Source organism: Sapajus apella, unplaced genomic scaffold, assembly GCF_009761245.1.
Source record: "Sapajus apella isolate SASKATOON/1434 unplaced genomic scaffold, GSC_monkey_1.0 scaffold6, whole genome shotgun sequence".
Lineage (NCBI taxonomy): Eukaryota > Metazoa > Chordata > Mammalia > Primates > Cebidae > Sapajus > Sapajus apella.
The window spans coordinates 14642071-14659531 of record NW_022436946.1 but is presented as its reverse complement, the minus strand read 5'-3'; the positions used below and the strand labels follow the sequence as shown (position 1 = coordinate 14659531).

The following is a 17461-nucleotide window of genomic DNA, read 5'->3' as shown; positions in this document are numbered from 1 at the left end:
ATGTTTATATACATCACGGTGACACAGATAACACAGCTGTAACCTAACTTGCATGTGAAATAGTTTCCATTGCGTCAAAACACCTTATTCTTAGGATACTGTTTAAGCATATCGTTGAAATAACAATCAAGCAAAATTTCTGTAAGTAAATACAATGTTATAGAACATATAAACGTAGTATGATTATCTGAGTGCACACTAGCCTCACAGAAATGAAATGAGCAATAAATGACACTTTATAACTACAGCTCTTGTAGGAAACTAAAGAATAGTTCACTAAAAAAGCCTAAAATGTTTTTAAATAAATTCATCTTGTCAATCAGAATTAGTTCCAGAAAAAAAATATTTTTTAAATTATTAACAAATCATTCCTTACATCTGCTTTATTACTTTCAAGAAGTGCAACAAAATGTGACCTATTTTGGGGAAATTGATAGTCTGGTTTTCTAATCCACCTAAAAAATGTAATCTATAAATTAACAAAATAATAATTTATGGCATAAAAATATTACCATATTAAAAGAGCCCCTTTCCCATTTTTTGTTTAAATAATGAAAACCATATAGAGGACTTCTACTGTGCAAGTATTTAAAAATTCCCTTTTGATGTTCTGTATAAGATAATACAGGGCTCTGGTTACATGCCCTTTATCTGATTCACCATTTCCATGTTTGTAATTTTTTTTTCCATTTTTTGTTTTTAAACAGTGAGAATAAACAGTGTATCTCAGTTTAGGTTTTTCTCTCAGAGCGAAGAGATAGCAAATTTGGTGAGAAAGTCAATTAAGACCATATGTTAATATAGTTCTAAAGCACCTAAAATATTATGCCATTTCATTAAAAAATAAAAGTATTTTCCAAAGTAGTTGGAGGGGTCAAATACCACATCAGTCCTAAAATATTATCCAGCTTTAAAAATTCTATCAAAATCCACTGAACACAGATCAAAATTGACTATTTTGATCTACAATACCTAAAACAACAAACTCATTTAACATTTTTGAGCTTCATTTTCCATCTTTAAATGGAGATAAGAAAAATAATATCTATGCTTCAATGGGAATGTGCCAGGAAAGCAATAATGATAAATTGGTATCACAAAGTGCTATTCATATGTGAACCAAAAAGCACTAAATATTAAATAAGAAATAGATTAAACAGAATATATTGGCAAGGGCAAACAATATAGTAGTATATAAAGAAGATGTTATATTAATTATTATTAACATCACTAGAAGTAAGGGTAGTTAGGTATTTATAATGTAGTATGATGATGTGGTCAATTTTTCTGAGTTCTGTGCTTTCAAATGGAAAAGAACATAGTTATCAATTATTTCATTCACTTTTTTTTGGAATCGTTTCTCAGTTTTACTTTTTTGTTCTTGAACATTTTTATCTTAAATATCAAATAATGCATTTAAAAATCTGCTGCAAACAGGCGTATGCTGGGGAAATGAAGATATATACACATATATGCACATACATACACCTACATTATCCATATACAGATATGGATATAGATATAGATATATATACACAATAGCCATTTATAGTCTTCCTCTTCAGAAATTTGTGCTAAAAACAAAAAATACCAGGAAAACTAACATAGGATATTTAAATGCCTCTGTTAAAATAAAAAGACTTGCCATTCTTTTAAAACAAAATTAAAAAACACCATAATCTATAAGTTCTTCCTAAACATTTTTATAATTCTGATCTTTCTTGACTTTTTCTTTTTTTTTTACAAACTATTCAAATGTCCACAAAGTAATGAGAGTAGCAACATAACAGAGCAGATAACTTAATTTCTAAGGTCTGGGGTAACTGTTAATCATTATTGTTATTATTAGCAATTTTATTTGAAATTAGAACTTAAAGCATTTTCAAGGCTAGCTTGTACATATTTATTACTTCATTTAGAGGAAGAAAAAGAATAATAACCATTAAATAGAGTGAAGCAATATCTATTTTTGAAATATATGCTGTGGAAAAGAATTGCTTAATAATTTTACAACAACAGAAAGGTTGGTTAAGATAGTCTACCCTGCGCCAATCTACCCTCTTTTCACAACACACTTTTCTGTTTGCTTCATGCAAAAACCACAGTCTGCCAAAGTCAGTTTAATACCTCCATATTGGAGAAAACTAAAAGTATAAAAATTTAACATAATTCATAATAAAGAAAAAAAATCACCTGGAACTTCTGCCAAGTTAGTCACAAAACTGTTTTGCCTACTCTTTTAGGATATAAACAGACAAGCAAAATATGCAAATACTAATTCTTTAGAAGGGGGTTAATTTTCATGTTAAAAAACTTGCTGCTCTAAACATAAAATAGAATGCACAATATTAAGAAAGCAGACAATTAGTTTCTCTTTTAGTGATTAAAATTTAAAAGCTTTGGGGGAGATATAGTACTCATTTCCATATATACTTACAAGTCTAACCTTTTAGCTAATTTTAGATTATATGCTACATTCATCTGAAGTAGAATTGTTTATGAAGTTTCAAGCTGTGAGGACACCTCAAGCTGGTTTTAAATTATAACCAAGAGAATGTTAACGCTGTCTACATACTTAAAAGTTCACAAATTCATCTCTCTCCCAGACAGTTGTTATATTTTTCTACTAATCTGAACAATAAGGCAGATAATATTTTAATCTGATGGCAGTTCTGGTGGCATTAGAAAAAAAAAATCAATAATACCCAGGAAACTTTTTTTGCAAATCATGTATCTGTTGTAAAAATTAAAATACCAGTATCAAAGAAAAAGCTACACAGAAAACTTGAGCCAAAGTGCATTCAAGATATCTGAAGTCAGATATCTTTTACATTCTCATAATATAAATATTAAGAGTAGCTTATGCTACTTGTGATTTCTAGCTTAGTAAAGTCAAAGCAATGAGTAGCCTATGATATTATAAACAGCAATTCAAATACGACCTCTTGGCCCTCAGGTGTTTTCTTTACAAGCCAGGATAGAGATGTGAGGGATTTGGAAGAAAACACTGTAACTGTTAAAGAAAAATTTCTACAGCAATAAGATGCCAGAAAATCTTACCCCCAAACCAGTTCATTATGATTACTTTAGCTAAAATCAGTATTCAAATTTGAATCAGTCACTGTAAAGTCTTTTGGGTAATATTTAATCAAGATTTTTGAACCTCTGATAGGTGCCAAGGACCGGTGGTTCATAGATTACTGATATGATTCCTTCACGTGAATTTTAAAATTAAGATCTAGTCCTGGCTCAAACCAATTATCCAGCAATATTCCTTAGGGTAAAGCAATTTACCTCAATGCATCTTGTTTTTCTCAAAACCTTTACCTCTTTTTCTCTTAGTTCACTGCCTTACTTCACAGAGAAAATTTTGGTCTTAAACCCCTGAACTTCTCATTTCCAAACTTATAAAAGAATGCACCTCTCGTACCTATCCTCATGTCTTTACTTCTAGGGTCACAGGAAGAGGAGCATTCTGTTTAAGATTCATCCCTCTGTCCTCTTAGGGATATCCTTAAAGTTCTTCCAAATTCTACTTTCAGGTCAGGCACAATGGCTCATGCCTATAATCCCAACACTTTGGGAGGCTGAGGCAGAGGATCACTTGAGTCCAAGAGTTCAAAACCACCCTAGGCAACATAGTAAGATCTCATCTCTACAAAAATAAAAATAAAAAAATTAGCTGGGCGTGGCAGTGCACACCTGTGGTCTCAGCTACCCAGGAGCCTGAGGCAGGAGAACTGCTTAAGCCCAGAAGGTCGAGACTGCACTGAGCCGTGATGATGACACTGCACTCAGCTTGGGTGATAGGGTAGACAGTGCTTCAAGACAAAAAACAAATGGTACTTTCAAATTCCTACTGGCTATTTCCTCACAGGCTAGAAGCACAGACCCTTCTATTTTAGTACAGAAACAAACAGCAAACAAACCAACTAAAATCCTCCCTCTGATTCCATTACATCCTTAAGCTTCGTTAAAAGGTAAACTCCTTGAAAAACAGCACACAACTGTGATCCATATATCTGAATCCTTTAATCTTCAACCGTCTGCAACAAAGCTTGTCTCCATGATAAAACTAAATCTGGACTTAGGGTAACCCTGGAGTTCAAATGATCAAATTCGGCAGATTCACTTGGGCCTCTATCTGATACCGCCCCGCCATTGATCCTTCTATCTTTGTTTCTGCGGAGCCATATTTTCTTGGTTATCCTGCTATGTCTAGCTGTTCCTCATCAGTGCTGTTTGTTAGATCCACTGAGTTCCTCTTCTTCCTTCACATCATAGTTACACTGGGCAGGCATATTTTTCACCAATTCATCTGTCTTCTAATGCTGATGTTTCTTAAATCTAAAATACATGTCCTGATCATTAAGTTAAAAACTAAACTAACCTTTGTCCCGCTGTTTACTTTCTTAGGGAAAGCTATCATTCTCCACCTACTTGCCAAGGCTAGAAAGCTGGCACTCGTACTTTATTGCTCAACACATTCCACATAGATTACTATAGTTTGTACTACTCCAGTTAAGCCGTCTTCCAAATAGTGTCAAAATAATACATCTTTTTTTAACTTTTATTTTAGGTTTAGGAGTGCATGTGAAGCTTTGTTACAGAGGTAAACTCGTGTCACAGGGACTTGCTGCATGGCTCATTTCATCATGCAGCATAAGTCCAGTATCCAATAGTTATCTTTTCTACTCTTCCCACTCTTTGCCCTCCAGTAGACCCCAGTGTCTGTTGTTTCTTTTTTGTGTTCCATAAGTTCTCATCTTAGTTTGCAGTTACCCAGTTTTGGAATGCCGTGAAAAAATAATTATGTTTTTTAAAACTTTTTTTTTTTTTTTAAGAATCCTCCCCAAATAACAGAAAACCACTACTCTACTCAAATCTCAAAAATATCCAAATATATGTTTTAAATAGAAGAATTAAAGAATTATTTTCTCTAGATTCTCTATTTTTTAAACCTTTAAAAAAATGATTTCAGTGAATAATGTGTTCTGAGGTGAATCTGACTATAATATACATTCTACTTTACAACATTCTTCTACTAAACATAATAAACTTCAACTTGGCTGAATTTATATTCATCTAGGATAGGTGATTTAATATTTCAAAAAAAAAGATGAAGTTCCCAGGCTTCAAGAAGCTTACAGAAGAGTGTGGAGGGACAGATATATAATGATTAGAAGTGAAAATAGTATTATTTAAAATTTAAAAAGAGAGACAGAAAGAAAGCATGTGTGTGTGTTAGTCCTCCCTGAGGTAATTTATAATCTAATGCCAAAAAGAAAAAAAATTAAGCTGAAAGCTGAGTCATGCAGCAGATCCTTTCTTTTTATTTATAAGCAGATAGCTACAGATAAAAGTTAAGTATCTCCACAGGTAGCTTCCATGTTCACCTTATCTTTTGGAAAGTGCCAATTTTCTGAGGGCAAGATAAATATGTAATTGACTATTCCCTCACCTGCTCCTTTTCTCTTGCAACTTGTGGATTCAGTATTGTGACCATAACCTTCTTTTCTCCTCCAGCCTGTTTTTTCCCTTTAAATACTGAAGCCCCCAGAATCATCTTTGGAGAAAGGCAGACCGCAGCCTATGTCTGTGATTCCATGCTTTTTCTCCTGGGTCCTGTCCTTAACCTCTGCAAAATAAACTTCTAAACTGATTGAGGCCTGTTTCAGATACTTTTCTGGTTTACAATTATTTCTTCTTGCTTGCTCACTACACTGCTTAAGCAAAGTGGTCTTTCTGCTCCTTGAGCATGCCACTTTTCTTCCTAGATTAGGATTTTTGCAGGACATGACTAGCTCCTTGTCAAGTGTTTCTCTTAGCAAGGCCTTCTATGATCATCCTCTTGAGAGTAGCTTCCCCTCCCCGTCATTCTGTGTCCCATGAACTTCTTTTATTTTCTTCACATCACTTATTATTTGAAACTACCTTATTGGTTTCTTTTTAAGATTATTTGTCTCTCTACAATAAAAGGTTCTTGTTCACTATTATATTCCAAGCAATTAGAAAAATACTTGGTAGGTACTCAATAAATACTTGCTTAAAGAATGCTAGTGGAAAAAACAAGTGAGCCTTCAACAATATAAAAATACTGTAGAAGGGAAAATAACTCATATAACGGACACCTTGTGAAAATTTATTATCCTAGGTCTAATAGATGAGAAACTGCCTAAGTATACTCTGCTGTTAAGATTAAAGACTTTTGTCAAGGGTGCTAACACTGAATATAGGCAAAGCACTCTTTGCAATAAGCAGTGCTGACACAACTGGACAGCCTCATGCAATAGAATGAAAGTGGACCTGTCCATCGTATCACATACAAACATTAACACAAAATAATCACAGGCCTAAATGTAAGATTTAAAGCTACAAAAATCTCAAGAAGAAAACACAGGAGTAAATCTTTGTGACACAGACTAGAAAATGGTTTCTACTATGCAACACAAAAAGTACGAGTGACAAAAAAAAAATAAACTGAACTTCATAAAAATTAAAACGTTTTGTTTCAAAAGATACCATCAAGAAAGTGAAAGGACAATCCACAAAATGGGATAAAATATTTGCAAATCATCTAGCTCATAAGACACTTGTATCTAGAATATATAAAGAACTCAAAAGTAAACAATAAAAAGACAAAAAAAAAATCCCAATTTTAAAATTGGGCAAAATATTTGAACAGACATTTCTCCAGAAAATAAAAGTGCCGGGCGCGGTGGCTCAAGCCTGTAATCCCAGCACTGTGGGAGGCCGAGGCGGGTGGATCACGAGGTCAAGAGATCGAGACCATCCTGGTCAACATGGTGAAACCCTGTCTCTACTAAAAATACAAAAAATTAGCTGGGCATGGTGGCGTGTGCCTGTAATCCCAGCGACTCAGGAGGCTGGGGCAGGAGAATTGCCTGAACCCGGGAGGCGGAGGTTGCGGTGAGCCGAGATCGCACCATTGCACTCCAGCCTGGGTAACAAGAGCGAAACTCCGTCTCAAAAAAAAAAAAAAAAAAAAAAAAGGAAAAAAAAAGAAAAGTACAAATGGCACAGAAAAATGCTCAACATCATTAGTCATAAAGAAAATGCAAATCAAAATCACAATGATACATCCACCTTTCACCCACCAGGATGGCTATAAAGACATGAATACAGGTGTTGGTGAGGATGAGAAGAAATTGGAACTTCATTCATACATTGCTGGTGGAATTCTAAAATAGTTCAGATGCTCTGGAAAATGTTTTGGGAGTTCTTCAAAATGTCAAACATAGTTACCATATAACCCAACAGTTCCACTCCTAGATACATATCCCATAGAAATGAGACTATACATCCATGCCAAAACTTATACACACAATGTTCATAGAAGTATTACCTTAACAGCTAAAAAGTAGAAACAGCCCAAATGTTCAAAAATTGATCAAATATAACAATATGTAACCTATTTGTACAATGAAGTCTTACTTGGCAATAAAAAGTAGTGCAGTTGACCCTTGATCAACATGGGTTTGAACAGTGCAGGTCCACTTACGGGTGGATTTTTTCCAGTAAGTTACACCAAGTGTGCCCGCCTCTCCCGCCTCCCCTCCCCAATTCTCCACCTCTTCTGCCTCTGCCCCCAATGAAATAGCAAGACCTAACCCTCTTCTTTCTCCTCAGGCTCTTCAATGTGAAGACAAAGGAAGACCTCTATGATGATTCACTTCACTTAATGAATAGTAAATGTATTTCCTCTTCCTTATAATTTTCTTAATAACATTTACTGTTCTCTGGTTTACTTTAAGAATATAGTATATAATACATATAACATATAAAATATGTGTTAATTAACTGCTCACATTATCAGTAAGGCTTCCAGTCAACAGCAGGCTATGAGTACTTATATTTTTGGGGAGTTACAAGTTATATATTGATTTTTGACTGCACAGGGAGTTGGTCCCCCAACCCCTGAGTTGTACACGGATATATGTTACAAATAGAGGAATCCTGAAAACATAATTTTGAGTAAAAGAAGTCAGTTACAAATGACTACATATCATCTGACCCCATTTATATGAAATGTCCAGATTAGCCAAATCTATAGAGAAAGTATATTAATGGCTGCCAGGAATTTTTACAGGAGTTTGTATTTGAAGTGTGTATGCGTAGGAATTGTGGGAATGACTGCTAAGAGATACGGGGCTTCATGCAGGGGTGATGAAAAAGCTCTAAAATCAGATAGTAGGGATGGTTGCAAAACTTTGTGAATATGGTAAAAACCAGTGAATTGTTTTAAAATACTTTAAAAGAGTAAACATCATGGTATGTAAATTATAGCTCAATAAAACTATTATAAAAAAGAATAACTGAAGATACTAGTAAAGTTAATCTTTCCAGACACTGATTAACTTCCAAATTAATGATTTTTTCAATGAGTATTTATTCTACCTTTATTAAATACTAGGGATATGATGATGAATGGCATGGTCCTTCACCCTTGGGGAGTTTCCAGATTCGTAGAGGCTGCTCTCCATAAAGGCTTGCTCAATTTGTGCAGGACACTTTACTCTTTGGACATTCAGACAGCATTGTAAAAGAAGAGTATGCAGCACATTTGTTAAAGAGAAATAGCTTTGAATTGCTAGTCAGAAAATAAATTATATTTTTGCCTCTGATTTTATATACAATGCATGCTTAAGAAGGTTTAGTAATCTTGCAGCTACAATCATTACACCAATCATTGCTATCAGGAACATTTCCTGAACATCTGCAGCCCAAGTCAGAATATAGCTTGTTCTCTTTTCCCCCCGTCTTCCTTCCTCTTGTCTATATTCCATATCCTGTTGACTTGTGATAATTAGGTATAAAAGTGATGGGTTCTGACTGATGCTGGACAGCTCAGTGATGGGGTAAGCCTTGTACCTTGTATTTTCTGATATATTCCTCCCACCCTAAGATGCCCCCTGAGGAAAGAGATAATATCCTACTCTATTCCAAGTGCCTACCAAATGGTAGTAGGTATCTGCTGTATTAAAAAAATTTTTTTCATTACATTGATATTATATGGAACAGTCTTTAAATATACTAACACCATTCCAATTCTTTCCTTCTGGATGTTTTACCTTTTCTTTGTGATCTATTATTATATCTGTTAAATGAACAGATGTCTAATTATTTAACTGAATTTTTGGAGTGGACAGAAGAACAGGGAAGAATGAACACATGTTGCCATTCCAACTCCTTAATTTATTTTCCCAACACCTAAGTTAAAAGTTAGACATAAAATAACCTTCCTTGAAAAAGGAAGAAAGTTGCCATGCTATGCTTTGTTGAAAACATCAAGGATACAATTTAGTTGAAATTGTTTAATAATTAAGAGTCTTTTTACACACTACCATTTTGAGACTAACTTGGGAACTTGGGCTTAACCTCAATTCACATCAGTCTCCTCCTTTCTAAAACTGGAATAACAATTATATCTAATCAATTTCTCAGGATTACTATACAGTATGGTTAAATGAGAAGGGAAAAGTAAAATACTTATAAATGAGGAAGAGCATTATCAGTACAATAAATCATTTGTGTACAGCCTATATGCATTTCAATGCTTATACAGTTTACTCAGCATCTACCCACTGGAACTATATTGATTGGTCTCTTATACAAATTAAATATCATACAAAATTTTTCTCAGAGAATGAAATGATCTTGCTGATCCCTTACTCAAAGTATATCTCAATCAATCACTTAGTATTCTCAAATCTTGATCACCCTTACTGAAATCTCAGTTTCCAGTATTATAATTCTTTAAGAAACCTGAGCTCCAATAACAAAAGTATACTTCAGATTAACCTTTATAAAGGTACCAAACTCTATGAATGGTGCATTCCAATTCTTTGGTGCACCACTATACCTTCAAAGTTATCTTCTGGGTAATAAAAGCAACTTACTTTTGCAGCATAGGATTGTATCACCTCCTAAAAGGAATACAATAAAATAAGGAAGTATTCATAATTTCATTAAATAAAGTATTGACTGTTTTCAAAACACTCAGATGTTAATCTTCTAATAACCTAAATTAACATTTGTAAGTTTCTTTATCCATTATCCTGCAGTTGTCACTCTGCATTGTTTCCAATGAAAGAGACTTAATGACATATTCAGGGTGAATCTAACTTGCCCAAACAAATGGCAATCAGAAACATTTTGAGGGCTCACAGGTATCTGCCTCAAGAAAAACTTGTTCTCCAATTAATAGAATAATAAAATTATATACTAGAACCCTAACAGGTATAAAAGACACATGCTAAGTTAACTGCAATATACAATTATCTCTATAACAATAACCATAAACAGAATTCCCATATTATTTGTATCAGATGAAATCTAATATTAAATAGTAAATACTACTAAGTGATAAAATATATGACTAGTATTGAAGGAGCTACAGAAAGGAACTATGTACAATTCTTGGTACAAGACCAAGAAAAGATCATTTTGAAAGAGACACTAGTAAAAGTCAATGAATTATGGACAACTTGAAAATCTGCTGCTAAGGAGACACTAAAAATACTCAAGTCCAATTAGGAGTTAACCAGCGTATATCATCAGTCTAGTATAGAACTAGTAAAAAATGGTCATAATCAACATGGAGTTTAGAAAAAAAAGAGAACTAAAAAAGTAGATAATTCAGTTATTTGGAGCAATACCATTTAGTCATAATATAAATCATTTAATTATTTCATAATTAGCATACTTGAGTGCATGTTGCTGCTGCAGCAATACTTACAAGCATTCTGCAACCCAGGTAAGACCTCACAGGTGGATATTTTCTTGAGAACATTGGTATATCTCATTCTAAGTTTTTAGATCCAGAAATTTGATTTTATCAGTGTATCCAGAATTGCAATTCTAGAGTATCTATTAATTTTTTACCTAGAAATTTCTAAGCGGCAGATACATGTCTAAAGCATATCAGTAATTCAGTCACTAAAAGGAGACAGCAAAACTGACTGTGGACATGGGAGTCCAACCACCTGGGCTGAATCCCAGCTCCAGTGCTTACTACTTGTGTGATCTTGGTTATGTGGCTTGATCTCTGTAAGCCTCAAATTGCTCTTCTGGAAAATGGGAACAAAACTCATCCCTATAGGATGGTTTGAGGATTAAATACAATAAAATGTAAAGCATTTAGCACAGTGCCAGAAATAGATCAATTATTACTAATAATTAAACAGACGTTAGTTATCATTAATTAACATATAAGGTGGTATCTCCTGTGGGGTAGAGAAAATTAGTCAATCTTTTGTCAAAATTGGCATAAAACATTTTCAAACCCATCCAATCCATACCCCTATGACTCTGCTTAGCAATCAATTCTGTGATCATTAGCCTGGGCTTCAGGTTAAATTTGGATAGGGAGAGATCTTGAGTGTTCAGCCTGCCAGAATGGTCTACCTTTTATTATATTATCAGATATATTTTAATGGATTCTCATTTATTAATCAACTTTTTGTAGGATTGAGTAATCTTAAATAGATACTACAGATTCGGAGCAACTCTGGATGCACTGATTACAGCCAAATTTCTGGATCTGAAAACTTAGAATGAGATATACCAATGCTCTACAGGATACCGTCTACCCGTGAGGTCTTACCTGGGTAAGAATGTTGTTAGGTATTGCTGTGGCAGCAACATGCAGTCAAGTATGCTAATTATGAAATGATTAAGTGATTTATATTATGACTAAATGGTAATCTTCCCGATAACTGAGAATTATCTATTTTTTGTATCCTTTACTCATTAATGCCTAAACATCTATTACATACCTACTAAACTAAATTTATTATGCAACTCACTCACACATACACAAAAATAATCATACTCTAAACCTATAACATAATTTATTAGAAAAACATTCCTATTGTAATAACAAAGAAATAAAAAAGGAATTTGGGGTCTACTGAAATGCAATTGCAAGAAACAACAGAAAAGGCATAATGACAAAAGGTGGGAATTCAGTTAACCTAAATGCTTGCAAAATATAGAATGAGGCTGCCATAGGAATAAAGACGATGCTGTTTTTATTCCCATACATACTAGGTACATTCTGAAAGAAAATACATTGCAGATAGCATCCAAAAAAATAAATTCAGTGAAATCTCTCAATAAAGGAAAAATAATGGTTTTCAAAAACCAAAGCAAAAGTTTTCATTTCCAAAGGCAGCTTCTATCTATCTCAACACCAAAGTAGACATATTCTCTAAATAATTTTAAAAAGAAAAGATATGGAAAAGGTAAATAAAGTAATAATTTGAAGTTTTTTCTTTTATAATAAATTACCCATTTACTTCTCCCTTGCCTTTCATTTCATTTTTAAAAAAACATTTTTTCTGATTTTATTCTTCCTTTACATCTACTTTCTTTAGTTCTCACATCTTTTTATTTATCTGAGGATGACAGGTATATAAAATTAAATTAGAGAAAAGCTATAAGACTTAGGTGATTCCAGGATATTAAGTTTTATAGTATAAAGACCGACAGACTATAGGAAAATTGCTTTTTACATCGTTGGTGAGTTGTTTTTACATCCGTAGATGAAGTTACTTTGCCATGCAAGGTTTTAGAGAAGGAACACATTTTTTTTTTTTTCCTGGTGAAGAAATATGTTTCTCTTCATTTTTAAAACTCAATGTATCTATTCAGACTTCCTTTTAAAATCTGGAACACCATGCATTATTCGATTACATTAAACATGTTGAAATAAAAAGAACTACAATATTGAAATAAATTTATTCTAGTTATATATTCTAAAATTTAACTGAGAAATATAATTTTTTTTATATTCCAACATATATTCTGGGTTTAGGGTAAATCTAAGCCCAGAGATGGAGTGTAATCCGCATCCTGGTACACCTTCAAGTCTCTGACTTTATAAAGAAAAGGAGAGAGGAGGAGAGCATAGTCAGAACTAAAGCTGTCTCAATGCATTCCTTGCATATTTAGTTTAAAACTAATTGAGATCTCTATCAAGGGAGCAAGAAAAGGGATAATATTTATTAAGTGACAGACACTGTGCCAGAAGGTAAGAATAAAACAATGAACAAGGCTGCACAGCCCCTGTCCTCAAGGAGGTCAAAGTAATTCTAACAAAAGGACTTCCACTTAATTCTACTGAAAGTATGGTCAAAGGTATCTTTCAGGATGCTTAGGCTTCTTATTACATTTGACCATTTATCTTTGAGAAAAATTTTCTAGGAATTTTCACTAACAAAATGCTACACTACCTTTAACAAAACATCCTCCTCCTCATCATTTTCATTATCTGTTTTTCAGTTTTACCTAGTTTCTGTGGTACTTTTCTTACTAGTAGTGAGATAGAACTTTTAAAATATGCTTATGAAACATTTCTATCTCCTTCTTTTAGAAGAACAGTTTATTTCTTTTACTCATTTCTTGGTTAAAGGTTTACTATTTTTCTTACTGTTTAGTTTTTTGCATGTTAAAAGGGCTGCTTCAAGATATTTTATGTAAATATTTTCCCAGGCTGGTGTTTGTTGCACATATATGTCTGTGTGTGTATGTGTTACATACACACACATACATATACATCCTTATATTTTTAAACAGAGAAATTTAAAATTCTATGTCAATAATCTATCAAGATTCTGGGAGAGGATTTTCTACGGCTTTAAAAATTAGTATGTTTTTATCCGTTTGAGAAATATTTGCCAGCATATTTCCCTAGTTTTTAAAAAGATCTGGATTTTCATATTTAACTCCTTGGTAAATGAGAATTTGATTTAGGTAAATGACCTAAATGGCCATATATGCATATAAACTGACTGCATTTTTCAGTTAAGTCATAGTTAACAGGGTTTCCCAATACCATACAAGCGGACAATTCTTCCTTTCCTCACTGATTTATCTTATGAATTTGTATTATACTACTAGTTATTTCAGCTTCATTATTACTTTGGCTCTTATGGAGAAGTTCAAAGATAGCTTAGTTCCTAACAACCAGTTGTTTTTTTTTTCCCCATCATATCTATGATTTTTCTTTAAAAAATCTTTAAAAATCAAACTGTTTCACTAGGACATTTCTAAGACACTGGTGTCTTTTCATTAATTGGTCTGGTAATAGATACTTTCATTTTATAGACTGGGGACTTCAGCACAGGAAGGCCTTTGTATTTGATCTCTATTATCTCTTTTTATATATACTGGTCTCTTCTTTGACAACACTGATAAACCATGTGCACAATCTATCTCATATCCATCTCTCATTATCAACAATAATAACTAACATTGATCAGTGGCACTATTTATCAGACGCCCTGTTAAGAGGTTTACTTTTAGGGTCTTACTGAATCTGTAAAATCCTGTAAGGTAAGAAATATTACGATCCTCATTTTATGGCTCAACATAATGGCTCATGCCTGAAATCTCAACACTCTGGGAGGCTGAGGCAAGAGGGCTGCTGACTGCTTGAGGCTAGGAGTTTGAGAACACCCTGGACAACATACCAAGACCCTATCTCTACAAAAAAAAATTTAAAAATTAGCCAGGCATGGTGGTATGTGCCTACAGTCCCAGCTACTGAAGAGTCAGAGGCAAGAGGATTGCCTGAGCTCAGGAGTACAAGACTGCAGTAAGCGATGATTGTAACACTACATTCCAGCCTGGGCCACAAAGTGAGACCTGTCTCTAAATTAAGAAAAACAAAAACAAAAACCACCTCCATTTCACAGATGAGGAAAATTAGGCTTACTTAAACTTATCCCGAGTCACAAAGCTGGCACAGGCTGTAGCCTATGCCATTCCTATGCCTAAGCATCTGGATCCCAGAGCTACACTGTTAACTACAGTTTTCACCTACCTTTTTTTTCTGTATTCTTGTGTGCTTCTGAAATTAGTTTTCTATTCTACACTATCGATCTGATATTTTAAAGTGTCAACTTTCTCTTTTACCACCTGCAATGTGGAATGAATTGAAGCTTACCTTTTGAATTTCTTCAAATTCATTTTTTCTTATATGTCTTTTTAAAATCAAAATCTTGAGACTCTCTTTTCATCTCTTCATTAATAGAAATTGTTTTCTTCTATTTTATTGAGAACACACTCTAAAATATTCCATTTCTTACAACACAGCATTTTAAGATATGCTTTGCCTTTACTTACTTTCCTTTTTTGGGAAAAGGGGGACAGAATCTCACTTTGTCACCCAGGCTGGAGTGCAGTGGCATGATCTTGCTTCACTGCAACCTCTGCCATCTGGGTTCAAGCGATTCCTGTGCCTCAGCCACCTGAGTGGCTGGGATTACAGGTGTGTGCAACCATGCTGGGCTGAGAAAGTCGCAGTTTCTATTTCTTTCCTAGGAGATGGAGTCATACCCATAAGCTAAATTCTAGGTGTGGTCATCTGGTTCAGAGCACTCCTTTACCACCAGGTCCTGGGCTAGTTAGTCTTTACAGAGAGATCCAGTCAGAACAGCATTATCAATTACTCTAAATTCAGTTTGTCTGTTGCAATTAAGGATTTAGGGATTAGCATCTGAAAGGAACCATAGACGTATAAGAAGGTCTAATTTTAAGTAATTAACTTACTTCATTAAATGAATATTTACTGGCATGGCAATGTAAAACAGGATAGAAATAGTTTTAAAGTTTCAACAGCATAAAATAAACATACTGTGACAGTTTCAAGTCTCTGTTTGACTAGTTGCATCTTTGTTGAAGAATTTTCAGTATGGACATATTCACCAATCTGAAAAGAGCCTTGATGGGGTAGTTTTGGAGAGGTACATAGGGCATCTTGACTTTGGTGTATTCCAGGTAATGGAAATGTTCCGTTGTAGCGTTTGCACATTTCAACCTCCTGCTGGGCAACTGAAAAAACAAATCCATAATTAGTTTAAATCATCATAGCAAAAGCATAATTAAATAAGCCCCAAAACTGTAGCATTCAACAAATAATCAAAAACTGCATAATACATCTTAAAAACTGGGTAGTAGTAAGATACCATGACCAGCAAAATTTGAAATTATTGGATGCTATAAAATCATAAGGAAGGAAATATAACTTCAGGTCAGGCAGCATTATAATTGAGCTGTGAAGGCGATGTAAATTGGGATGGGATAATAACTTTGAATATATGTATGTAGAAAAATATTAAAAAATTAAAGGCATAACAGAATTAAGGGAAATGCTAAAATAATTATTCACAAGCCTCTTTAAAAAAACTATTTTCATATTTCTGTATACTTTTTTATATACACATTCTATGTAAGATATCATAATGTAAATACAATTTAACATTTCTCAACTTAAATGGTAATATTTCTCATATTTCTACAATGACATCATTACCATTATTAATGTTTTACAGCATCTCATTTAATGAAGCACCATAATTTTTTTTTTTACATTCTCTTATACTGACTACAGTTGGCTCTCTATGTCTGTGGGTTCCCCATCCATGAATTCAACCAACTATGGCTCAAAAATATTTTTTAAGAAAAGTAACAATAAAAAATACAGTATAACGATTTATATAGCATTTGTACAGTATTAGGCATTATAAATAATCTATAGATTATTTATATGTCCACAGGTTATATGCAAAACTATGCCATTTTATATAAGTGCTAATTTTAGTTTCCATAGATTTGGTATCTCCAGGGGTTCTGGATCCAGTCCTCTATGGATAACAAGAGGTAACTCTATAGTGTTCTCTGTTTTCCCTTATAGATCATGCAAGAATAAGTACTTGATAGCTGATTTTCTTTTTTTTTTTTTTGAGACAGAGTCTCGCTCTGTTGCCAGGCTGGAATGCAGTGGCACGATCTCGGTCCACTGCAACCTCCACCTCCTGGATTCAAGCAATTCTCCTGCCTCAGCCTCCCAAGTAGCTGGGACTATAGGTGTGTGCCACCATGCCCAACTAATTTTTGTATTTTTAGTAGAGATGGGGTTTCACCATGTTGGCCAGGATGGTCTTGATCTCTTGACCTCATGATCTGCCTGCCTCAGCCTCCCAAAGTGCTGGGATTACAGGCGTGAGTCACTGTGACTTTGTTTCTTAACATAATTCCTATTTTGGATTTAATTCTCTAGAGTGAGGAAGTTGGCTCAAAGGGTGAATGTTTTAATGATGATGATGATGATGATGATGGCAATGAGCATAGTAGCACCTGTGTGGCACTTTACATTTTTTAGGGTGCTATCACATACACATTACTTTATTTGATCATTTAAAACATATGAATTTGACACATTTTTAAATGTCTGTCTATATATACAAAGGAGAAAAAATATATAAATTCATCATTTAAAAAAATATTTCTTTAGTTATATAATCTTGAAATGGAAATCCTTCCTAAACATGACATGAAAGAAAGAAATCTCAAAACAGGGATTCACAATGTGGAATCAGTGGATGAGCCTTCAGGAAGTCTATGGACTACTGAAATTATTATGGAAATGCGAATG

At 33.8% G+C, this 17461-nt stretch overlaps 1 protein-coding gene across 10 annotated transcripts in view; it reads right to left on the bottom strand.

The window, feature by feature from the left end:
* Positions 1-17461, bottom strand: part of AHI1 (Abelson helper integration site 1) — a 214049-nt gene that overhangs the window by 108307 nt on the left and 88281 nt on the right. For 9 of the 10 annotated variants that reach the window (XM_032274708.1, XM_032274711.1, XM_032274712.1 and 6 more), the window contains 2 exons: positions 15662-15858; positions 9921-9947 (listed from right to left, as the gene is read on the bottom strand). In XM_032274708.1, the coding sequence (XP_032130599.1) occupies positions 9921-9947; positions 15662-15858 (224 nt within the window). The remainder of the gene's footprint in view (positions 1-9920; positions 9948-15661; positions 15859-17461) is intronic. The other variant, XM_032274710.1, reaches the window with a different exon arrangement.